Source organism: Boleophthalmus pectinirostris, unplaced genomic scaffold, assembly GCF_026225935.1.
Source record: "Boleophthalmus pectinirostris isolate CB_2022bp ecotype Guang Dong unplaced genomic scaffold, ASM2622593v1 HiC_scaffold_18, whole genome shotgun sequence".
Lineage (NCBI taxonomy): Eukaryota > Metazoa > Chordata > Actinopteri > Gobiiformes > Gobiidae > Boleophthalmus > Boleophthalmus pectinirostris.
Window position 1 is genome coordinate 22,394,941 of NW_026571133.1, and position 25,875 is coordinate 22,420,815.

The 25,875-nt window shown below is 37.8% G+C and overlaps 1 protein-coding gene across 1 annotated transcript in view; it reads right to left on the reverse strand.

The window, feature by feature from the left end:
• Positions 1 to 25,124, reverse strand: part of tln1 (talin 1) — a 26,390-nt gene extending 1,266 nt beyond the window's left edge. The window contains 47 exon segments of the mRNA XM_055154127.1: positions 5 to 40; positions 123 to 306; positions 641 to 807; positions 898 to 1,044; positions 1,127 to 1,246; positions 1,339 to 1,587; positions 1,697 to 1,867; positions 1,949 to 2,050; positions 2,165 to 2,297; positions 2,397 to 2,578; positions 2,685 to 2,825; positions 2,958 to 3,119; positions 3,197 to 3,340; positions 3,425 to 3,501; positions 3,504 to 3,546; positions 3,667 to 3,756; positions 4,015 to 4,108; positions 4,182 to 4,321; positions 4,406 to 4,603; positions 4,729 to 4,848; positions 4,942 to 5,150; positions 5,258 to 5,360; positions 5,477 to 5,605; positions 5,683 to 5,817; positions 5,889 to 6,002; positions 6,096 to 6,209; positions 6,274 to 6,402; positions 6,614 to 6,780; positions 6,873 to 7,167; positions 7,266 to 7,433; positions 7,959 to 8,057; positions 8,139 to 8,347; positions 8,470 to 8,578; positions 8,658 to 8,771; positions 8,868 to 9,048; positions 9,166 to 9,242; positions 9,326 to 9,427; positions 9,899 to 10,054; positions 10,343 to 10,447; positions 10,572 to 10,632; positions 10,722 to 10,849; positions 10,927 to 11,069; positions 11,148 to 11,300; positions 11,392 to 11,521; positions 11,750 to 11,847; positions 12,452 to 12,614; positions 24,937 to 25,124. Coding sequence (XP_055010102.1) covers positions 5 to 40; positions 123 to 306; positions 641 to 807; positions 898 to 1,044; positions 1,127 to 1,246; positions 1,339 to 1,587; positions 1,697 to 1,867; positions 1,949 to 2,050; positions 2,165 to 2,297; positions 2,397 to 2,578; positions 2,685 to 2,825; positions 2,958 to 3,119; positions 3,197 to 3,340; positions 3,425 to 3,501; positions 3,504 to 3,546; positions 3,667 to 3,756; positions 4,015 to 4,108; positions 4,182 to 4,321; positions 4,406 to 4,603; positions 4,729 to 4,848; positions 4,942 to 5,150; positions 5,258 to 5,360; positions 5,477 to 5,605; positions 5,683 to 5,817; positions 5,889 to 6,002; positions 6,096 to 6,209; positions 6,274 to 6,402; positions 6,614 to 6,780; positions 6,873 to 7,167; positions 7,266 to 7,433; positions 7,959 to 8,057; positions 8,139 to 8,347; positions 8,470 to 8,578; positions 8,658 to 8,771; positions 8,868 to 9,048; positions 9,166 to 9,242; positions 9,326 to 9,427; positions 9,899 to 10,054; positions 10,343 to 10,447; positions 10,572 to 10,632; positions 10,722 to 10,849; positions 10,927 to 11,069; positions 11,148 to 11,300; positions 11,392 to 11,521; positions 11,750 to 11,847; positions 12,452 to 12,581 — 6,258 coding nt within the window. The 5' untranslated portion in view covers positions 12,582 to 12,614; positions 24,937 to 25,124.
• Between the last annotated feature and the right edge of the window lie 751 nt (positions 25,125 to 25,875).

Below are 25,875 nucleotides of genomic sequence, written 5' to 3' on the forward strand. Positions count from 1 at the left end.
GAGCTTTAGCTACATCTTTGACGGCATTAATCAGAACAACCTATAACAACATTAGTGTTTGTATCAGTAATGGGCAATGATATTGCAAAATGTTTGATTTAGAATCGTTGAGTAGTCATTACTTGAGTCTCTGGATCTTCAGACCCAAGACTTGCAGCCCCCAGTTTAACCACATCTGCCAGTTTAGTGATGGTGGTCACTGACGACTGGGCGGCCTGGGCGAGTTTCTCCTGACTGGCACCAGCTCCAGACACTAGCAACTTGGTGTCCTCAACCAGCGCTTTAGCAGTCTTCAAGATGCACTCCCTGAACATAGAATGTGAATGTTCATTAGAATTGTAGATATATATATGAGAGAGAGAGAGAGAGATACAGATACAGATATAGATAGATAGAAATAGAGATATATCTAGTCTTATTTTTTAACATTAAATCTGGATTTAAGTAGTTTTGACCGGTTGGTAATAGGTTGGGCTGTGTAGAATATTTCACTGATTTCAAGACATATCTAACTGGTTAAAAGATAATTTCTTAAAATAAGAAAATACATTTCCAGATTAAAATATATATAAATTATAATGATACAAATACTAGCCAGTGCTGTTTGAGTCTTTAGAACAGTATGTTTTAGATACTGTACCTGTGGTCTGCAAAGGTCTCAGCATTCTCTCTGTTCAAAGTACCCGCAGTGGCAAACATGATGGTGGTGTCCAGGTCTGCAATAATTCCTGACACAGCGCTGGCAGCTGTGATACAGGCCTGAGTGCCACGGTTACCTGCCTGTAAAGCTGCCAAAACATGAGACACCTACGGACAAAGAAAAAAGATCTGTCAATACTGGAACACTAACACATGAGTATTCATTTGAATTTTGCAAGTAGTAAGACTAGTTTTTACCTTTTCTGAAACTTTTCGCGCACTTTCTATTAGCTCTTTTTTGGTGAAAGAGTCATTGGGGCTGCACTGCAGAGCTCCTGCCTTTGTCACCAGACTTGTACAGCTGAAACCAAGCTCGCCCACCTGCTTCTTAATATGATGGCCAATCTAAACATCAAATACATGAGATGGACTGTTAATGAAAATGAAACATAAAACTCACTGTGTTTACAAATATGAACAGAATTACCTCGTCACTTTCTGCAGTGACAGCTGCATATTTAGCTTCTGTGGCCAGATTCCCAAATTCATTGGTTAGTTGGTTGGCTAGTCCTCCAAGGTCATCAGGGTTGGTGTTAGACTTTGTGACCTTGAGAGTAAAGAATAACGCAATCATAAGTCAAATTGTTAAATCACTTGCCAATTGCCATATGAGGAATGTGATACTCATCACCCACGTACCATCTCCTGAACAGTGACTGCAATTGCTTTAGCTGTTTTGACCATAGTAGTCTGGTAGTCCACAAATGTGCCCTCAGGATCAAGTGCAGGAGTTTCTTCCATTTTATTGATGGAATCATTGATTGAATCCACCATACCGCCCACAGCACCTGCAGCACTGGCTGCCTCTGCCAGTGTCGCTCCAAGATCATCTACGGCCTCCTTCATCATCTGCACAGACTCTTCTAGAGCCTCCTGCATATGTGCCGCCTAAAAAAATAAAGCATGCTTAAAACGTAGTTCACCACAAATGCAATCTGAAGTAAGTATTTTTATAATCATATTATTGAAGTTAAATAGTGATAAGTTATTTCAATACCTTCGGGTTTCCACCAGCCTCCTTGGCAGTGTAGAGCATTTGCAGGGCAGACTCTGCAAGGGTCTTAGTCTGGTCTAAAACAGCCATCTGCTGTTGACTGCTGAGAATCTTTGAGGCTGTGCCAATGGCAGCCATAATCAGGGGCTCAAAGTAGCTGGCCATTTGAGAAACCTGTACAGTAAAATATGCTGTATATTATGAAACTGGTAACATATAAAACAGTACTTTTATATGATTGCAATCAATTGTTACCTTGTGACCAAGCAGAGAGGCCTCAGATCGGGCAGCCACAGCAACAGGCTCAATCAAGTTACTTATTTCATGAACTGAAGCTGCCATCTGCTCATGAAGAGTCTACAACACACAAGCATACATATTTGACTTAACTACAACATAACGTATGCCTTGGTAACATTCACTATTATAACTGAATGTGCTTTTGTATTGTGTTGATAGTAGCAGACTTGCCTCCATGGAGATGTCATCTCGAGGTGTAAGATGCTGGCTAATAGCAGCAAGAGAGGCCTGGTCCACCTCACGGATGCAGTTATTGAGCACTTCAATAGCATCATCACACTCTCTCTGGCCAGGTGCCTTATCTCTGCATTTGCAAAGTAAAAAATTGGTGATAAATATAATTAATAATGGACAAAATATTAACATTATTATTTATTAATGGACATATACAGCCTTTCCATACCTCATGTTGGTAATAAGCTTCTTGATAGAATCCGACACAGTTCTTGAATGACCTGCCAACACTGACCACTTGGGGGGGTCTTTGGGGTTCACAGCCAAAGAGCGGGCAGTTTCAATCAGACCTGTTGAACTTTCCAGCATGGTTTGTGCTGCTGCAACTATGGGCTCCATAGCAGCATGACCCTATGGAAAAAAAAAGATAAAAAGTGTTAATTAAAAATATGTTTCATGTAAGTTTTCATATAAGCTTCATGTAAGCTTGATAGAGGGATTCAGAATTTGGCAGTACTTCAGGGCTGATTTGAGCAGGAATGCTGGCAAACTCTGGGTTTGAGGCAAAGGCTGTGAGGTTGTCCACGGCTTCTATAAGAGGACCAGTAGCAGCCTTACACTTCTCTCGGTTCTCCTGGTTAAAGGCTCCATCCAAAGCCTATTGATGAAGAAATACATATTGTAGAACCTTAAAGAGACTAGAGTAAAGAACTACTATAGTTAGGTTTACGATTAATATGGAGCGGGTGGATCCTGCATGAAGCTTCTTAATGTTTTTAAAACAACTGACCTTAATAGACTTGACCAGGTTGGCAGTGGTGTTTGCCACCTCTTTGGCTGATTGCACAAACTGCCTTTTGGCAACTGGGTTGGATGTCTTGGAGGAGGCAAGTCGACAGGCATTGCATAATGCTGAAGTATGCTTAGCCACAATTGTGGCAGCAGAAAGCACCTGAGGAAGAGACTGATGTGAATAAGATGTGCAGTGATGATGCAGTATGCATTAGTAAAAACACTGCAGCTTAATACTTGGGACTGGGTACAGGCAGGGTCCACCAGGTTTTGACAGGCCATCTGGATAGACTGATTGGCCTTGGCGAACTGAGCAGGATCCACCAAGCCTTTCTGGCCCGCAGTGCTATTGGGGTCAGAAACCCCCACCAGGTAGGCAGCCTAAAAGATAATCAGGTTACTTTCGTCAGGATCTTCATCTCTTATGTGTCAAAACATGTAATAGGAAATGTGTTGTGTTTTTACCTGTGCAGCTGCTTCTGTAAGGCCACACAATGCTTTGGAGCCAGCACTGACAGAGTCCCCAAATTCAGGCAAATTTGAGTCTTGGCATGATGGGAAATGCCTGCCATAGACTCGCCAAGTACCTTTTAAAAATATTAAATTGAGAATAAAGTAGAGTTTGATATACAAATGACATGTGCAACACCAACAATGAGGGCAGCAATTACAAGTAAGAAATAACAAAATATAAATGGGGGGCATACCTTCGAGTTCTCCATGACCCCATCAATACAGTCAAAGTAAGACATGTCATTGACTGCTTCAGTTGGGTTCTCAAGCATCCCTCTCACAGACTACATGCAAACAAAGTATAAGGCACAAACACACAGTTTATCATTATCCAACACTAAGACTGTTTAAACTACTATTATTCATTCATCCATCTATTCTAGATCATAAAAAAAAAAAGCTTCGGCATAGGATATTCATTTGGACATAGTATTTAACACTTACATTCTAACTTAACACAAACCCAATTGCATGAATGTTTAATGATGCATCCATTAATTATTTGACAGAAAAACAAAAACTTAAATGAGAATAATAATTACCTCTAACTCTCTGAGAGCATTATCACATTCTTTTTGACCTGGGGCTTGTTGAGTGCACATTGTGATGAGTTGATTGATACTGTCTGTAACTGCCCTGTTTATGCACATACAGAAAAAAACTGAGAAACAAGACTCACAATACGATGAAATGTGAGCACAGTCTTTACCTAGCTGCATTAGCAAGTTGGTTTTTCAGATTGGGGGAGTTGGGATCTGTTGAGAGGGCTTTAGCAGCCAACAAAAGTTTACTGGATGACATGGAAATAGTCTTCAGGTTGGACACAACCTGAGTTTGATCCTCCTTTGACTTCAAAACGGTATAATTACATTAATATTGTACACAGTAAAATACATTTGACATTGCACTGAGAATATGTGAATGTTATTAGACCTGGGATGTTCCAGCCATGTCAACTCCGGCATCCAGGAAGTTGCTGAAATCCTTTCCGAACTTGCCGGTGGCTCTGGCAAGGTCCTGGGTGGTGCCCCTGGAGGCTTGGACGACTTCATTTGCTGACTGGTTCAAACCAGCTGCCACCTCATTCAGGTGAGCCTGAACCTCTGGGAAAGGTCTACCACTGGATGGGAACTAGAAAAAAATAGTCAAACACTCAATTTCTTTTCAAACTAAATTAACAGAGTAGTAAATAAAAAAACATATAAATCAATACAATCCCCAACAGAATCTTTTGATTGTAAACAGGTTTCACTCACAGAATCTGAGAGAAGCGTCTTGCTGGCTTCACCTACAGAGCGGATCGCATTGTCCACATCCCTCTGGCCTGGAAGGCAGTTCACACATCTGTTCAGGGCCTGAGACACCGCCTTTGCAACCTGCATACAGATGTTGGAAATACAGTTGGGTCCTATTTAAAGGACTTCAAAGTTACATAAATCTTCACTTGGTTCAGGTTTATGCTTGTGTACCTGGGCAAGCCTTTGCTGACTTTCTGCGTCCCCAGGCTTAGCAATAGCTCTCTTGGTCTCTTCAATGAGGTTGGCTGACTTGTCCATGACATCTCCAGCACAGTCCAAAATGGCACCACGAGCCGGTAAGTCTGTTGTAGTGGCAGCTACACCACGGGCACCAGAGGCCAGAGACTTAAGAGCCTGAGCCACATCTCTGGCTGCCATACCTGCGTTTTAATATGCTGTATTAATATTCACTATGTCACATTTGTATTTAAAAATACAAAAGCAGTACAACTGACATGTCATTCACTTTTTTCTGTAAAATACCCACCTGTGTAGTTTTCATTGCCCTGGGTCGCTTCACTCAGTAACTGAGCAATGGCTGAACTCACGGCCTTGGTGCTGGTCCCAAGATCCTGAGAACACTTCTCCAGCTGAATAAAAGCAATTCAGAATAATAAAAATGTGATACTAAGAGATACAAGAGATGTCTCATGTGTGGATGTCCACAGAGAACAATATGAACAACATGAATAACATAAAGCCTCACCGTCTCTCCGGGCAGTGGTTTGAGTTTGCCCTCTTCAGATGAACTTTTGGCTTCGTGCATGTCCTTCTCTAGATCTCGAATCATTGACAAAGCGTTGTCTATCTCAAGTGGACCACAAGCTTCCTGTGCCTGCAGTAGACAAAATGCCCAAAAAATTAAGTGCATAAAATATATATATTTAGAATATATCTAAAATGTGTTTATACCTTCTGGGAGGCAGTCCGCAGCTCAGCAAGAGCACTTGCCAAGTTCTTGGCACACTGGCTCAGCTGCATGGCAGAAGCTTGATCGCTGATGGTGGGAACAGTAGCTTTAGATGCAGTAACCATTTTGGCACCAGGCTGGTAGACAAATACAGACAAGAAATTAGATGTTTCTTAAAATAGGTCTGAGTTGCTAATGTGAACGTTACCTGTAGAAAGTTTTGGCTGGCACTGATAAGAGCAAGCTGAGCACTGGGACTATCAGGCTGAGACTGGCTGCCTCGAACACCCTGGACCAGTTGAGGGATTTGATCTGCCACTACCTACAGGCCACACATAAAATACAATGATAAAGGCTCACATTGGCAAGGGTCTGAGAACTCTAGTGTACTTTATAGATTTATGGTGAAAGTTACCTTGCAGCTCTGAACAAGTTGCTGTTGGGCTGCCAGATTTTTGTTGGAAGAGGCAGCATGCTGAGCAGCTGCAATTGTCTGAGTGGCTGCTGCAGCTGCTTGCTTCGCTGCATTCTGAGGGGAAAAGTTAAATTATTTGATGTAGATTAGCCCAAGTTTGTATTCTTTCTTGTCATACCTCAAGTTTGTTAATCAAACGTTTCTTGATGGCATTCTGTGCTGCCGCATTGGTTGCCATGCGGAGCCCTTCTGCTGCCTCTCGTAACTTCTGCTGCTGTTCTTCACTGTCTGGGTTTGCTGCAGCACCCTAGGGTGGTGACCAAAATCAATATGAATCACTATATTTTAGTCATAATTATTATTTCTGTTATGTGAATGACTGAATCATTAACTGGGGAGCTGAAAATGAATTCCCCTTAAATATATATATTTTTTAATCTAGACAAAAAATAAACCATTACAACTCATTTTATTTAGCTAATGTTTAGATGTCAGTGGTGCAATAAATCCTAGCGGACCTTAGCAGCTTCCACCATCTTCGCAGTAGCATCAGCCAGTAGCTTGGCGGCCGAAAGGAGCTTGCGAGAGTTCTCCAGGTCAGACTCTCCTTCTGCATCCATCTTGATAGCATTAACCAAATCAGAAGTGGCCTGGGCAAGTATCCGAGCCTGTCGAACCATTTCACCTGAAGGAGGGGTAAAAAATGTTGTGTTATTAATAAGAAAGAGGGCTTTATATGATTATAGTAAACTGAATAAATGAAATATGACAGTGTACCGGCATCACCCATCGAGCTGAAAATATTTTCAGTGACATCTAAGATGCGGTCTGTAGCTTCTCCATGGCGCCCGATGGGGTGCCCTCCGCTGGCATACTGTTTGATGTGCTGTAGCAGATCATTGAGCGCATGGGTCACACCTGTGGCCGCTGTACCTACTTGTTTGAGGAGACCCTCATCACTGGTGGCTCCTTGTGAGGCATCAACGCACCCCTCCACAGATTTGGCCACCAGTTTGCCTGCCTCAATCAGCTGCTCCTGGCACACAGGTGAGCTGATTGTAGGTGCAACAACCTGCAAACAAGAACAATAAAATAATGTTTACTATCAAGTATTATGACTCTAGAAACAGTATTCATAGTGTGTATTTCCAGTTAGCATGTTTGACTGACCCTGGTGCAGGCCACAAGCTGAGATGTGGATAAAGCACACTGTGTGGCTGCAGCAATGACCCGGTTCTGTTGAGCTGAGTCCTCAGTCTTCTGAGCCACATTTTTAGCTTTGAGCACAAGAGCTGCAGCAGCATTAGCTACAGCCTTAGCCAACTGCATCAACATGTCCTGGAACAAAAGTACCACATACCAAATGTAATTCTATATATTATGGCTGAGAAATTAAACACGAATTTCAAGAAATAAATTAGTTAAAATAACATAACATGCTCTAATGGCATTGTCATAATATACAATTAAGGTTAGATTCATCTTAGAGAAAAGGGTGATTACGCAAGATTTACACTATATATAAACACCAATTATGCCAGATTTACTATGAAATTAATAATGACAAAGATATAACATTGTAACAATAGTATATTGATTAACAACAGTGATTGTATCATTCATGTGATTTTTGTGATCAGGCAGATTTTTGTTTAAGGGTGTTTCTGTTACCATTATTTGACAATATGATACTTTTCTTCTTGCACCCCTGAAAGATCCTTTACCTAAAAACTGTTGAATAATATATGAACTCACACTGAATACAGCTGAATATCACATGTCTTTACTAAAGTAGACGTTTAATTGTGCTCACCAATATGTTTAGAACACCTTCAATAATAAATATACAGACCATATGCTCACCTGGAACTGTGGATCAGTGTCTGTTTCTCCAATGTGTGACAATAGTTCTCCACTGGCCTGACCCACGTTTCCAGCTGCCTGCAGCAGATTCTGTCGAGGCTAAAGAGACACAAATTACAAAATTTTCTTTTATGAAGATATTCACCATCTCTAAAACTACAGCACTTATGACTAGTGTACCTCTGTATTGGCAGGCTGGGCAGTCTTAAGCATATCAGATACTGCACAGGCCAGGTTTTTAGCAGCACCCAGCAGCTGCTGCCCATTTCCTCCCTCATCTTCCATTAGGGCAGCTAACAGTTTAACTCCCTTAGACATTTCCGTTAGATTTGAGGAAATTGTGGTAACAGCACAGCCCACTGCAGTGTAGTCTGTTTCCGAAGGGTCCCCTGAGGACAGGGAAAGAAAATCACAAATTCATTAATATTTTGGAATCCCTGAATACAGGTAGGTCTACAGGGTGTCCATCATGGCTCAATACAGTTATGAACTATGACTTCTGTAGTCTTACCTGCAGTGAGGTTAACCATAGAGGCAGTGCCCGCTGTGATGGCATCCACCTGAGAGTGAATCTCATGTTTTGATTCATCCATTTTGTTTTTTCGCCAAGCTTGAGATGCCTAAAAAATTATTTCACTGAGATAATGATGTCATCATAGAATGAAATAACAATTACCAAAAGAAAGAGTAATGTCTTACAGCATCTGTCCCTAATGGAGGCAAGGTGTCAAAATCATCCAGAGAGGCCTGGGCAGCCTGGACCGCATGCATACTGGAGTTGATCGTTCCGGTTAAGGCTTGTTGAGCTGATGTCTATAAAATCATTGCATATGTCATATTAAATATTTACAGACAATTTAGTACCTGTATCACTTTCATTATCTGACATATATAAACCATAGATTTTACCAGAGGGGGCATGTGTCCCCTGTGCATCTGTCCACTGGTAATGTGTTGTTTGGCCTGTGGCATGGAACCCATCTGGAAGCTTTCTGGACCCCCAGCTCCAGAGCGCATGATCGCCGGCAACGCAACAGAACCTGTCTCTACTTTTCCAACTTTGTTGAATTGCTGCTGCAACACTGTAGACCTGAATGAAATGAAACAGACATAACAAATAACAGGGTAAATATATAAATAATGAACTATGTTTTTGTCCATTTTATTTTAAAGAGCATATTTCAGCAGTTATAGAAACAGTGCATACTTTTTAGGTGACACTGAATCTTCCAACATAGTTGATTCTTCATCTCCCTCCAACCCAAAGTGGTCTTTACTTTTTTTCTGCAGAAACAAAGACAGAATAAGTTTACCAAAAAAAATCTGCATACTTCACTTTAAAGACAAATTATTGTAATTGGAGTTACCTTTTTCAGTATGATGTCAATATATCCTGCAATAAGCTGGGCTATCTGTTCTCCCTCAGTGGTTTGGACAGAATAATATCCATCCTGATAGTCTCCAAAGTCCTAAAAGAATTAAAACACCATTCAGACCAAATACTTCTTAATACATTACAATATGAATAATAATAAACACAATAATATACAGTGAAATATTTTGCTGCTGTAAACAAGAAGCTGTATGGGAGCAAGTGCAAATAAACAATTGCTTCAGCTTACTCTTTTTGGGCTATATATGTATATGCAATGCAAACAAAATGTAAAGAACGCCTAAATAAACTAAACTCTGAGGACAAAATTGGAAATTATAGGCCAAATAAGATTTTTTATTTTGTATTAAGTAAGAACTGAATTTGTCACTATTGCTTCAGAGAGGGAATGTTGTTTTCCAATAATATGCAGGAGCGCACATGTTTGGACACTGTGTATCAAGAAATGAAAAATTACATTTGGCAAGAATTATGAAATAGATCTCAGAGAAAGACCAAAAAGCAGAGAAAGCAAAAAACGTCATTACATGGAATTAAAAAGTCTTACCAAAGTAAAACTTTTAGGAGACGCAGCCCAGCGTTTGATATTAGTCAAGTTCCACTCTTGTATCACCTCTTTGGTCTTCTCGTCCACTCTCATCACACTCTCTTTTGTAATGCCCAACAGACGAGGAACAAGCTTGTTCTTTCCTTTCATTTTTTCCTATTTGGAATAACATTGTAAATTCCAGAGTAAATTGGTGCCCAGGTGAAATGAAAACAATGAGTTTATGAATAAAAAATAAAATTATAAGCAAATTTATGAGTAGGTAAATAAATAGGTAAGACTATGGGTAGATTTAAATGTAATATTGTGTATGATCATGTATTCAGTTTACATGTGTGATATATTTATATAATAATTACAACATTGGCTTTGTTTACATATTAACAACGAATTCTGCACAGTGCATCATTTTGATAATGTTATATTGCTTTATGCTGTTCTCACCTTGACCAAAAAGAAAGACACTCCATATGTTTTTAGGGACCTGGCCAACTTCACATAACTGACTTTGGCTTCAATTTCTGTCATATTCTGGCAGTTTTTATGTGCCTACAGAAAAAAGAGGAATGCCATTTTAACAGAAATATTATTTAATTGTCTATATTGAACATTTTTTGCTGTATGACCATTTTAGCATAGCCGAGAGAACACAGCTGTATAACATGGCTCCTACCTGAAAGATCTTTTTCTCTCCTTTGTTCTTGATGTACTCTTTGGGTAGGAATTCTTTCAAACTAATAAAATAAACATACAAAAAAACTGCCAACTAAGCTTTTATTGTGACGAAACTGCTACAAAAACACTACAGAAAAAAGTAACTTACTCTAAGAACCCTGATTTGTGTTTAGACTCATTGTGGTCCCCAAACTGGATCTGACACTGATAACCAGCAAACTCACAGGCTTTGTCAAAGGAGACAGGATGGGAACCGTTGAGAATGTCGTCTCGAGCCTGTTCATACACACATTTAGTTACAGTTAAATTATTTCACTTTCCAGCGGTAACTTGACAGCTTGTTATCCAAGTACCTGGACATAGAGCAAGTTGAGCTGCACTGGATCTCGGGAGTCTACGTTTTGGTCGGAATAAAAAAACTTTCTTCTGAGCAGCAGCATCTCAGTTTCCTCCACTCCTTGTTCCCTCAGTGTTCTTCCATGGTCCAACCAATTCACTATTCAATAACAAACCATTTAAAAAACGAATGTTAAGGCTGATGTTAATCAGATGTTATGTTGTATTGCATCCATACATTCATCATCTGTATGTAGTTTTTGTTTTAGTTTTTCCATCTTCTTGTCATCTCGTAGTAAGGTCTTGTCTCTTTTAAGGGTACCGGTAATCTCCTCTTTCTTCTCCTCACCAATGTCACGCACGAGTGAATACTCATCATAGTTTGTAATTCCTAACAAACATTTTTAAAATAGTGATTATTGTCACTTAGATTTTTTTTATTGTCACATTGATATTGTACAATGAAGTATCAAACCTGTTACCTATTCGTGCACAGATGGTCATGAGCATATCACTGACAATTTTGGAGTCATCCACCATCACAGTCTTCACTGTGCCATCTAACATCCGAATCTTCAGGGGCCTCTGCTTTTTCTTGTATTCTAAAGTATCCTACACACAGTAGAACATATAATATGTATGAAGGCCAACCACAGAATCTAGTTGTAAATATATTATTTTATATTTCTAATCTAAAATAAAAATAAGAATAAGAAAACAATGCCGTAATGATAATATACATATATGGTTGTTCATATGAACTTGTTAGATTTGAACAAGTTGTTAGATTGAAATAGCCACTGACATCACAGTTTTGTTAAGTGTGTTTATGTGACTCACGCCATTCCTCAACATGTAGTAATCAAGGGCCTTTCCAGCCTCCAGCCAAATGCCTTTCTTTGGGTCTTCATCGGACAAAAATAGGCCATAGTCATTTGCTGAAAAAAAACAAAAAAACAAAATAGAAATACATTTAGAAAGTACTTGAAATATAATGTATTAGTTACTATCAAGACAATGGAGACTACGCAGCTCTGGGAACATTGCAATGTTCATGACAAACAAAGCAGTGGTTTTTGGTCTTTGTCTTAGAGTTGTACATAATGGCGTACAGGTTTGAACATGTCTGCCAGAGAAAAAAAAAACGTATATAATCAGATGTTGCATGCCATAAAACAGAGAGAGGTGGGCTATTTTAGAATTAATACTTTAAGTGTTAGCTGTGGTCACCTGTTCTACATTATAGCTGTAGTCAGAACTATTGTATTATATTATATTAAGATTATTTTTTATATATTTATATATATATATATATATATATATATATATATATATATATATATATATATATATATATATATATATATATATATATATATATATATATATATATATAGTTATAATAGTATAATATAATGCTTTGTCACTCCAGTGGAGTTGTTTGTAGCATATTTAATCTTGTGATTGAATGAAGTTAAAGAACTTATGATCAAAGCATCAAAGCACTTTGGTTTAATTAGTAGCACTGTTTGTGGCACTCACGCTGGCCGAGCTGCGCCTCGGGGACTCTCTCTCTGATGATGCGACAGGCGTCATACACCATGGTGGAGGGCTCAAACTGCATGGTCTTCACCACGTTGCCCACACCGATCTTTAGGGACAGGGCCACCATGTTTGCTGCTCTGCTCCTCCACCAAAGTCACTCCTGGATCACACATGAAAAAACAATACAGATTTGGTATTTGTCAAAATTAGAAAAAAAATGTACCAAGATTTGAACAGATGCAACATAAAAACTTTAAGTGAACAGTTGTTCTTATCAGGCCAGCACAGTTATTTTCATTGCAAAGATTCTTTAGCAAAGAGACAGAGCTCAAATTTCCATTAAATGGTATACTAAAATACATTTTCTATAAATTTACTGGGTGTTACCAAGTTCATAAGTTCAATAATACAATTTTTTTAAAGCAGTAATATTAATTTGAAAAAGCAGGTTTCTTCTAAATATTTGCCTTGTAGCAGCAGAGGATTTCACAACACAGACACCCTGCCACACTCTGGACTTATTGGATTATATTTTTCATCCTTTTTCAAACTTAGTCATAACATATAAACATGTAACATATAAACATATAAACAGGGAGGTACAAAAGTCTTACTATGGCACATCAAGGTCCACTTAAAGTTGCAACAAGAAAACATTCTATTGGTGACAAATACATTGTCTCTTTTGGTGCTACAGTAAGAAACACAACATTTGTGTTTAAAAATCACACCTCACATCCACTAGTCAGCGGGTCTCCCTGCACATCAACCACAGTTATTCAACATCTGACATCTGACATCCAAGCTTCAGTTTAGTGGAGCAGAAGAGTTAGTAGCAGCTTCATACACAGACAAACTTGGGCCTGTCTCTGCCATGGAATGACTGAGATTCCCACTCTTATGTTGTGATGTCATTTCCTGTTTCAAAACTCCCTCCAACGCCATAAAAGGGCATGTGAGCTATCTGTAAGCTTACAGCCACGATTCAGCTGGGGGGCAGCGTATCCTGTTTATCCAGTATGAATGTTAGCATGCTTTGTTTGGCTTGAGGAAAGGTGCTTAATGATGTAAAGCTGATTCAGGAGATTTTGTAGACCACAAAGACTGCAGCTCATAGCACTTTGATATTATATATCTTTAAATAGATTCATACACCAAATGTCAACATGCAAGCATTTATTGGTTTGATTATTTGTTTGCTCTTTAGGCTCATTAACTCATGCTCCACAAAATCTTTAGGGAGTAACAAAATTGTTGTACAAATTCCTGCTGCTCCACCCTGCAAAAAGGGAAGTGCCGGGTCACAACAGCAATTACTGCAGCTTATGAGGAAAAGCATGGTTAGACTTCCAAACAAGAGTGCAATAATATAAGTCATGCTTTTTATGGACAAATGAACTATGATATAATGCAACAAAACTGCTGCATATATCCATCATATAATTGTTCAGTTACAACAGTGTCCAAAACGATTTATCGCAATGAACCACAAAAAGCACATTTCCTTTTTTGTTTCTTTGCATTGTGCGACTGATAAGAGGAACCCTCTCTGTGACAGTAAATGACAGGAGGCTGTCTATACACAGTCCAAATATAAAGTACACTGTGCTGCTTTCTTTTTAAAATAATAAAAAAAAGCAGTGACCTGACAACTTGATGATTTTCATGTATTGCAGCAAAACTGCAACTTTACTGAAGAATGTAGAAACACTAAAAGGTTTACAAACTGCATAATAAAATGCAACAAGAATCATATGATATGTGGTAAAAGCATTTCCATTTTTATCCATTGTGAAGCACACACAGTGTCACCTGATCTGAACCAGAGAGTCCATGCTACAAGTATCAAAGCAACATACCACAAACTTAGCCATGTATTACAAAACTATATATTTCTTTTATCTGTCTTTTTAGAACATTATTCTAAATGCAGTATGGTTTAATTAATAAAGAAATGTGGTTCTCTGCAAGCCAAAATTTAGTTCAGAATCAAGAAACTTCGATAATGAAACTACAGATGTTTGAAACATCATGTAAAACAGACCATAGTTCAACAAAACAGTGTTGTGTTTCGCTCTCATGAAACTATTGACACTTCTGTTTAACCTCATCCCACATGAACCAACAGCTTGCAAAATATCTTCTCAGCAGCAGAAGTAAAAACGGCATCAACTGACAAGTGCATCCACATGCAAAATTTACTATGAATTTACTGTACAAATGTTTAGAAATGTACCACACTGAACGCATGCAATGTTTCTAGCAGATTTGTGCAAAGAGTAGCACAATCTGAGAAAAATATGACCCATTTCTATGCAATACTATATGTGGTGACTCTTCTGTCATCTTATAGTAGGACATACAATATGATATATGTAGCATTTTATAATATTAGATTATATTGCTACTAAACTGATAAAACAACATAACTGAACATACACAGGAAATAATGTTCTTGTATAGCTCCTAACCACCACACCGCTTAAACTGAATTTATACATGCTTACCCAGAAAGTCAAGTGCAATATATAATGATATTCACAGCACTGTAGTGCATATAAACTAATTATTTTAGATTATAAGGATTTATATGGGACAAAAAAATGGGGAAAAAAAAAGAATACATGGAGAGTGGGATTAGTTTTTTTATTTATAAAAAAGCAGATTAAACGATTAAATGATTCACAAATTTAATCTGTTTTAAATACATTGTTTCCTAATACTTTTTTCTGTATGAATAGGCATGTATGTATGTTTTTGTATTAACTTCCGTGCAGGTGTAGTCCTGTGAGTGCAGCTTGGTTCAGATACATAGAGATGTGTAATAGTTTTGTCACGCCCTCTTTTTAGTGGACACGTTCGGCAGGACACGTCTAGTAGGGTTGGGTATCATCAAGAAGTTGCCGATATGATACATATTTCGATTAATAGGCCACGATGATACATATCTCGATACAATAAGCTTTCTATTCGATATAGTTCAATAAAAAATAATGGCTAAATCATGGCTGTGATACTAAAAAGCTAAACCACTTCTTATGCAAAGTTAAGAGGAAACAAACCCATTTAATCATCAAAAAGTGAATATGTCAAATGTGTTGCATAAAAAAAGTTTCCTTCCTCTATTACAAGCAACAAAATGGTAGCACTTTATCAAAATAATTTTGTAAAATATACCAAAAAATACTCCTGGCAATATATCAATACAGCAGCCCATGATATTGATACTGTATCATTAAATTAAACGTTATGATATATCAATATTTTGATAGTTTTGCGCACCCCTAATCTTTACTATGAATTTCATTAGCCAACTACAGCCCAAATTGATATAATCATATATTAATTCATAAAATCATATATTTTCATATGTTTTATATAGAGCCCGACCGGTTCGGTTGACCAAAATTATCGGCCGATATGGGCACTTGGAGACATATTTGTATTTTATTTATTTATTTCATTCATAAAGCATAAAAAGACATCAACAATGTCACAACATCAGACACACAAGAAATGAATGAAAAGGAGCAGAAAGAAGAATAAATCTTATGTTATCTGCCCCCCTTTCCTTTTTCAAGACACTACATTAACACCGATGGTTCCTAAACATTCCATATCAGTTCAGGCACAATTACTGATCAACTGCAAACAGTAATCTTCACTATTATACACAACAACTTAGTTTTCTTCTTCATACATACACACTGCATTCGATTTTATATGTTTTTAAATGTCATCATTGTACTTGATTCTTTTATTTCTTTGTCAAGAGTATTCCATAAGTTAACTCCTTTCACGGCGATGCTTCGCTCCATAACCTTGGTTCTGAATCTGGGTTTTTAAAACATATAGGTTCCTTTTAAATTGTAGTGGCTTGTTCTCATCTCAAACAGTCTTTGAATATTTACAGGTAATACATTGCACTTTGCTTTATACATGACTTTGAGGATACTTAAGTCAACAATATCCTGCATTTTCAACACTTTAAGTTGAACAAATATTGGGTTGGATGGCTCTCTACAATGACTGTTGGTGATAATTCTTAAGGCCCTTTTTTGTAAAATAAATAAAGATTGTAGGTAAGTTTTACATGTTGAACCCCAAATTTCCACACACTACATCAGATATGGTGCAATTATAGAGTTATACAAGGTTAATAATGCTGTACTATTTAGTGAGAACTTTACTTTATCCAACAGCAATGGCTTTGGAAATTTTGCCTTTTGTGTAATTTATATGAGACCTCCAGTTTAGACCTTCATCAACCATAACTCCTAAAAATTTGGTTTCATTTACTCTTTGAATCTGTATCCCATCTATTTCTAATGTTATATTGTCTTTTTTCTTTTTATCATTAAATAAAATGATTTTTTTTTTTTACATTCAGAATCAATCCATTTAAATCAAACCAATATTTTACTTTTCTTAGCTCTTTGTTAACTTTACTTGTCTTTTCCAGAGTAAAATAATGTTGTGTCATCAGCAAATAGAATTTTCCCAAGCTCAGAAACTTTAACAAAATCATTCATGTACGATATAAATAATTTGGGCCCAAAAATCGAGCCTTGGGGCATATCAGCCGATATGTATGCTGATATGTTTGCTGATATGGGCCGATATTTTACGTGGGCATGTTATACCTCATTATAAATCTTAGAATCTCTAGATTATGTTCATTTAATCCAATTTACAGACAGATAAATGTCCTCATATGTGGCTCCACATCAGTGTTTATCTGCGGAGTTATTTGTCTGTGTGTGTGTCCGTACTGTCCCTGAACACACGTCACTCACGTGCGTTTGTTTACACTCACAGACACAGATCCAAACAATGAAATTATTTTCTTTTTATGGACAATTGGTTTGAGTCTGGATTAAAAGGACATTTATTAGTGCAGACCTGTGATGTGAGGAGAAGCCTGTGTGAGCGGTGAGTGTTGGAAATATGTCGACTTTGAAGCTAGTTTTGGTTATTTGTTATTGGTTAGAGATTAGCTGCTGTAACTCCCGCACATTGTAAATATATTGTTATATATTAATATATTAAATATATATTATATATTGTAAATTGACTAAATTGGCTGTATATATGTTACTGGACCAGCACTGATATGTAAACGAGCTGTGAATAGAGGTGTGAATTATGACACATTTACGGCTAAAGGCTAATAGCGGTAGTTTCTTTACTAGCTAGTAGTGATGGGTCGGTCGCGAACGAAACGGCTCTTAGAGCCAGCTCTTTGAGAGAAAGAAAAAAGCTCCCAATAAGGAGCAGGCTCCCGTTGTTTGCTTCACTTTTTTTCTCTTCATGCCGCGTGCAGACTCGTGGTAGCTTGACAGCGGCAGCGGCTGAAAACGAAACTTTCAAAAATATGCGTCTGCATAGGATAAAAAAACATGCATATTTGGCTGTAGTTCAGCATAAAATAAATAAACCAGGACTAATCTTGGGCTCGAGAGAGGGAGAGAGATAAGAGACTGAGTTCCGACACTCAGTCCTGGTTCAGTTCTGGTTTAGTCCTGGTTGCAACAAAACAATCTGAAGAGTCGCTTGGGAGCCGAAAGAGCCAGCTGCTTTTAGTGAGCTGAGCCAAAAGAGCTGGTTCTCTAAAAAGAACTGGAATACCCATCACCAGTCGCTAGAATGTGATGCAAAAATGCCATTAGGCCGAACTACTGTCTGTAAATATGATGTAAAGAGGCAGAATAACTGATAAATGTTGTCTAAATAAACCCAATTTAAAATCCACTAGAGCCAAACCTAAGTTTTTTTAAACAATTCAAGATTTACAATGAATTTTTACATCACTAAATATATCAGCGATTATATCGGCTATTGGCCCATTTTATCGGTTTCATATCGACCACAAGAAAATCCATATCGGTCAGGCCCTAGTTTTATATATATATATTGCACCTATCCTCTAATCTATAGCTAGACTCAAAGTAATAAGCAAACAAAAAGTTAGGCCAAGCTTGATTGTTGGTCTACAACTAATAGGACATGATTTGGTAATAAACCTGGGCATATTTCAGTAACAAAAAGAAGGTGAGGTACATGGTAGGAGCTAAGCTAATGCGAGCAGTCTACCATGTGTTTTTAGGGTCACTTGAGCCTACAGTAAAAGTGTGCTTCAAGTAGAGGTTGGCAATGTGAAAAAAAATGTATATCACCAATTTTTGTAAAGTCTTCACATAGTTAATTTCATCACAGTTCTTGTCTACTTTGTATCTTTTTGTGTTTTCAAATGGTTCAATCCAACTGTCACTTCCGCTGACAGGCAGCTCATCACAGGATCAGATTTGATATAGTCATATATAGGCCTCTCATGATAACCAGTTTTAAAATTCCATATAATGAAAATGCTTTAGGACATAATAACAAAGAGAGGAGTATAGATGGTCGATTTGTAGGTGCAAAATATACCATACTACAAAAATTACATGACGAGTATTGACTCTCAAAAATAATCCAGCTTTCATATATTAAACAATGATTTGATAAATTATATATAGTTAAATTGACACCTCAAGCTTCATGAATTGGAGGACCTTATGGAGAGGCTGGGAGGATGTAAGACATACCAGCTTCTGCCAATGATAAAAGGCACGTCTCTTTTCTCAAACAGATACACAGTTGGGCAGGCAGTGGACATTCTCTGGCCAGTGCCCAGACCTTTTCAGATTGTCTGAGGCTTCGAGACATTCCATCATGATAAAGTTGCCCTCAGAAGGCAGTGCAGGGTGAAGGGATACAGACGTAAGTGAGGTCAAGTCATGATGCAAGTAAGTCCAGTTTGAGGCCAGAAGCACAATATGATTTTAGAATAATACATAACCAATCATGCAAGCAATCTAAATATTGGGCAGTTGGAAATGTTGTCAATAAATATGATAAACCTTTCTCTGAAGTATATATGTAATACATGTAATATGGTGAAATGGTAAAATTCAAATTGTAGTCTCAAATGTTTTCAGGGTCAATATTTATCTTCGGTAGTTTTTCTTTCTTTTTTTTGTTAAAGTTCATTAACAATACTGTATATAATTGTTTTTGGAGAAACTCCTGCTTTAAAGTTATTTTAATTAGTGGCATAATAGCATTCATTATTATGCTTATTATTTGTTATTGTGACAGGCCTAGTGACAATCTGCTACTTTGGTCATTCATATTATAAATTCACCATTTTCATATTTAACACATCTCATGTTCAAATACAGACACTTTACTACCTACTTCTCCAATTAGCAAGAGTAAGATATAGTGCACATGTACATTGTAATTTGGCTCTAACAAATACTTTTTTTTGCCATATCGCCCACCCTCCTAAACTGGAGTGTAGCCCTAACCTAAAGGTAATGGTCATTTGCTGAATGGTTTTAAAAATAATCTTACTCTTCATCAGATAAGACCTATATGACATTCACAATTACACATGCACGCATTATTTTGTGTAGGAAATTAAATTTGACAGTATAAAAACAAGAGTGTTTTTCATTACCAGTGTAGTATCAACAATTTTTTTGTATCGAGTATTTTCCCTAATATCAAAATCGAAGGGTTGGGGTTAGAATTTACCGTGGTAACACAAATTTCCAAATCACCAGTCTTTAAATCATCAAGTGCTCCTGTATGGTAAATGACAGAGTGGTGTTATCAAGGCCATGTCTCCGGAAAGTGGACACAGCTGCTGCTTATGACAATAAAAACACTATTTGGACAATGAGATGGAACTGACAGTTAGCCGTCTCATGCAAGCCAAACAGCACCTAGGTTAATAAAAAAAAGCTCCATCAGCAACTAACCCAAACCTCTTCAATGCATTGAATACATAACAGACATTACTCTGCTTTTCTCTCAAGTAAGAAATTTCCTTTGTGGGAACTAAATTGAAAGCCAGATAATTGGGATACACCGATTCTCCACTGCCAAGCTGACCCTTTTCCTTGGAACCACAGAGCTGCCAACAAGCAAACACTGTCCCTCAAACTAACAGAGTGACCACATGTGAAAAGAGGCTGTAAACATGCAATAACAAACTGGCAAGTCTGTGAAAGCTGCAACACATCTGGGTTTAGAGGGTGCTGCCCAAAACCAGCCCTGAACTCCACTGAGGACATACAAGTGCTGCTAAAAATAAGATGTGTTATCAAGGCCACAGAGACAGACAAACATTGAAAATGTGATTTATGTTCTTAATAGTGAACATAGACTTTGTCAAGAGTCTTTCAGCATCACTCAGAAAAGAATGTGTACATATTTAGCAGAGCAAAACGAGCTCGGGGCTGCAGCGCTGCCTCCAGTCCTGCACAGGAATTCACAGTGCATTCTTCTGCATCAGCCCGACCACAGAGACACCGACTATTGTGTCCACACTGCTGAGATATATTTACCTCTGTGCTATTGTGAGAGTGTGTCTGAGGCTGCCATCTCCTGTAATAGAGTGACATACAGAGAAGAGGGACAGGGAAGAGGAATAGAAAGAACAAATTTAGAAGAAAAGGAAGTTGATATTAAACAGTATGTCTCTATAGCAGCCAGCACAAAAAATGTCCCAGTGGAAAACAGGAATGCTAAGGAGCAAAGGATGAGAAAATCTCATCTACAATCTGAGACAGGAATGCTAAGAATAACATCCAAAAGTCAGTTTGGGCCCATTTCCTGTTTTCAAGTATTAAATAATCACATTAAACCTATATATCCAAATAATATAACCTGTAACTGCTACAGTGCAAATTAAAGTTAAACATCTTGGGGATGCAGATTTTGTCTCTAAAGATCAACCTCGGTCATTAAAAACTTAATATGTCTAAACAACATGTTTATACATTCAGCTAAAAGTCAACTGCATATAGATAACACTGACTGGAAAATATTACAAAAATATTTCAAATATTTTGGAAAGTATGATATTTTTAATCTTTCAGTTTGATTTCTAAACTGCAAAATCACTAAAGACTTGGACTCAAAACAAAGACATAAGAATTACTCCAAATAGATGTAAGTTTTTGTTAGTCATGGGGTTTCCCTTTAAAAGGGGTTCAAGGTTGGCTATATATTATCTAAAATTGTTGTTTTATTTGCTAAATAAAAAGGAAAAATGTTAAAGTGTCAAAAGGATTTGAAAAAAATTAAGTTCCAGTGTAATGATTCAAGAAGTGATATTTCTACATTTTGTGGTTCCTTTTACTGTTTGAGAATACAAGACATGTTAGTGTTGCTAAACCTTATCCTTCATTTTACAGTTTGTCTTTGTGGGTTACATTATTTTAGAGACTGAATTATGAACAAATACAACCTACAAAACAACATCACATGAATTTCAGAACATGTTTGTAAAGGTCTAAACTACAAGATTTTTCTTGTCATTTGCTTTTTGCAAATGAAATTTTATTATCTAAATAATTTTATTTTGCAATTTGATAATTGTGCCAACTCAAATTGCACTTTTGATTCAATTGCAATATATTGAGCTGCCCTACTATGCATGCCTTAAATATCATGATGTGTGTATGTTGACATCTTAAACGGACTGTAAACACAGGGCAGATCAGCATAGCCCCTATTACTACGGCATGCCATACAGAACTACCTACACAGTTCAGCCGAGGGCCCAAGGCTTACAACAAAGTCATTCACATGTGAGCAGCTGTTTCTGAACTCAAAGGAAAAATACACTGGTTTGTCTATTGAATGAGGTCAATCACACCGATTTGAAAGATCATGTAAAAATGCACCATCAAGTTGAGGAGGAGATAAAGGCGCACTGTCACATTTCTGATGGGAATCTTGGCTTGTTTTCAGGGAAATATTATTGCTTTGCCTGGAATGGTTCACCATATTGCATTAAGCTTATCCACCTTGATTTTATAAGTAGTACATAGGTTCGTTCACAGGCTGTGGTTGAAAGCTTATCAAAATTTAGATATAGACTTCTGTACCTTTAAAATTACTTTAAAATACATGCTAACTACACAATTTGATGTCCGTAACCATCCCTCCAGTTCCTTGTATATTCTATTAGGATAACAATGTCAGGAAAAGTAATCAGAAGAACACTGATCAGAAAGAAATCAGATGATTTGACGGTTTTATTTTAATAATTTTTTCTCCCCAAAATGCTTTGAGTATGCAGCTGCAGCCAGTGCCATCGTACTGTCGAGCTTATGTCTCAGAAATGCTTTCATCCAATCAGTTTAGCAATCCAACAATATTACCAGTGCCTTTATTTCAGACTATATGACAAACTTCTGGAGATTGTCGCCTTTAAAAGACAAATCATTTCTGGTGCTAGGGGAGTGGCAGCACATGTTGCCTTTACCAAATATGGCAGAGTGAAAACACTACAGGCCAATTTCCAGAAGCCTGGAATGAAAAGCAGGTCTCCTTAAGTGGAGAGCGTGTGGACCTGACATGAGCCACCGACACCTCCTTGTGCTGTGAAGAACAGAGCAGGGGGCTGGTACCAAGATATTTAAGGCTGATTTCACATCCTCTGTGTGAGTCCCATTAGAGATGCACCAATTCAGCTATTTCACGTACAAGTCAAAACACAGTCAACTATTACAAAATGGATCTAATTCTATTATGCAACTGTTATCCATCCTGCACATGATGTACTGAACAGCTTTGCATGGATTAAGGTTCAAACATTATGAGACATTCTAATATATGTAATTACAATTAAGAGGTGACTAAATCTGCTAAGTTCACACTACACTGCAATTGGTTAAATTCACCGTTCACTCATTCAGAACATTATCAAGGATGACCAATAAGAGGAGTTGTTGGGGGAAAGTACCAGTGTTTATGCATAGATCTCAATATAGCAATACCACAAAAATATATATTATCACAGAAATTAGATCAAGATTGAAAAAGACTTACAGTAAACTTTAGCATGGTTGAAAACAGAAACTTATTTAGTATGTAAATATTTCCTTTACCTTTAAATATTATATTTTATTATTATTATTATTATATTTTTCTGGATGATATTCCAAAGTCGCTAAAATGTCTCATACTGTTGTATGTATGATCAATTCACAAAATAGTTTTCACAAAAGGAGAAAAGGAAAACCATAACCCAGACTGCATCCTGTGATATAAGAACAAATGCCAAGAATATCCTTATGCCTTCTCAGCAGAGCAGTCTTTCTGAAACAGGAAGTGACCAGCACCTTCTGCACTGACACTGCGATGTCACCATCTGGGTTAGGGGCAGGGCTCGTAAAACTAGAAGTCAGTTCAAGACTTTTTACACAAGTTTTACAGAGTTATCGAACAGTAAAACAAACAAACAAAAAAATATTTGGTCAGTACTAAGTGCATAATTGTGACATTACAGCATGCAAGTGTAGATCCATGTATTACAGCCTAAGTTGTGACTAAAAGAACATCAATTTGCAATATTGTTATATTTTGGTATCGACTGAAAGATATGAACAAGGTAAGGTCACAGCCTACTGCTTGTGCCTGTTTTAGCCTCAGTTGATGATTGTCCAGTGCAGATAAACAAGAAAAAACAGAATTGGGCCACTGAGTTGTTCACATTTGTTGTACAGTTTACATAGTCACAGTTATGCGCATACATATGTTACACTAGTGGGCCAAAGGAATAGACTACACTCTACAGACGCCTCTCATGTGCCAGCATGCAGGGCTAGGCCAGAGCAACAAGCCCTTCAACAGTGAGCGCAGGCTGCTATTAGGCAAGTCCCCTTTGTACCAAGCCGACTCGAACTTTAACATGTTTTAAATGACTAACCTTCATTTTTTGGCGTATTGCTGACAACTCTTTATACTCTACTACTTTACTAAAGTAAATGTTCTCCTCCGTGCAAATTCATATAGCACATAGCACAGCGCCGCCGTGTGAAAACTTACACCCGGAGGCTAGGCTTTTTTCCTTGTTCGTGAACGCTGCACAACACACCCATCATGCATGCATACTTCCAGTTGTCACACCAGAAACAAAAGACTGATGTGGGGTCAAATGTTGTCAACCTGATGGAGCTGTAGCTGGCCCATATGTGCTGGTCGTGAACTACCCAAAGCTACAAACTTTAAAAGCACAACAGCGCGTTCCCTAACCTTTTCAAAACAATCAAATCCCACCATATCCTTAAATTATCGTCTTATTGAAGCCAGGGCCATTCATTTTTTCGTTGTATTTTTGACGTTGCAGCCCTCCACCGTACAGTACAATTGTATATGCGTGTAGGTATGTAGGGCAAAGGCTTATAGCTATCTGAGTGACGCCTGGGGAAGAACAAAACATCAGCCCAAAAGTATGAGAATCATAAACAGCGAAACACAATCACATGATTAAATCATGTTTAAATCATGTTGTCATTATCAGAGGCTCGGTGTGCGGACTTGACAGGGTTTTCTGTCCTCCACATAAGACTATGGTGACGTCAAGGACTTCAAGAATGGTGGAAAGTTTTCAAAGTTCAAAATCTGAAGATGTTTCTGACCTGAACAGATACGGTGCTTCCCGCTGCCGTGCCCCGGGTTCTATGATCCAAATGTGGTGGTGGTATTTGAATTTCCCCGAGATTATAGCGTTTATAGCGAGGGGAACAGCCAGATAGCGATTTTTTTTCTCGAGTTCCCCTCCTTATCCGCTCTCAGCAGTGGTGGTGCTAACTCCACCCAGGCGGGCTGTGTCGCTGTACCGCTGTGCTGTAGTCCGGCGGGGCGGTGCTCTCTGTGCGTGGTGGCGGTGGAGGTGGAGAGGACCATTTCACGGCTGCACGGGGCTGCACAAGGCCCGCAGGACGGCTGCTACCTAGGTCCACATTGTTCCAAGGTAGTCTAGCCCCAATAGTCAAGCTCCATCTTTTATTTTATGACACGATAAAACACAAAATTAAAAACTATTTAATTCAGTAAATCTTTTTTAATTACTGCAACCCTGTTGACCAGTACAAACATGTAAAATCATTAGAATATTTACTCTCAAAACAAAAATATAACGTTAAATCTGGCCTTCATAAAGTCATTTTAGCGCCGTCTTGTGGTGGCTCTAGACAAATTAGGCACCATTTTTTATCTTCTGGCTTAGTAAAAAAAAAAAAAGTCAATTAAAAGTAAAAAAAAAAAGTCAATTAAAGTGCGTATGACAGGTTTTTATGATTCTCTATATACATTTAACTTAATTTGGTGGGATACCTGTTGTCCATATAAATTATAGTTTTACACCAATCATGAAGCACTTTGTGAAGAAAAGTTGAAAAATGTGTTAAAAATGACAAAGTATTCTATTTTAGACCTACATATTGATGACATCGCACTGTTAAAAATTTCGGCACACTTTACCCACATAAAACATTTTTTTTCTGACACTTTAAACGTGAATTCAACAAAATAAATGTGTTTTCTTATGTCATTTGTCAAATAATAATTTTGGTGTA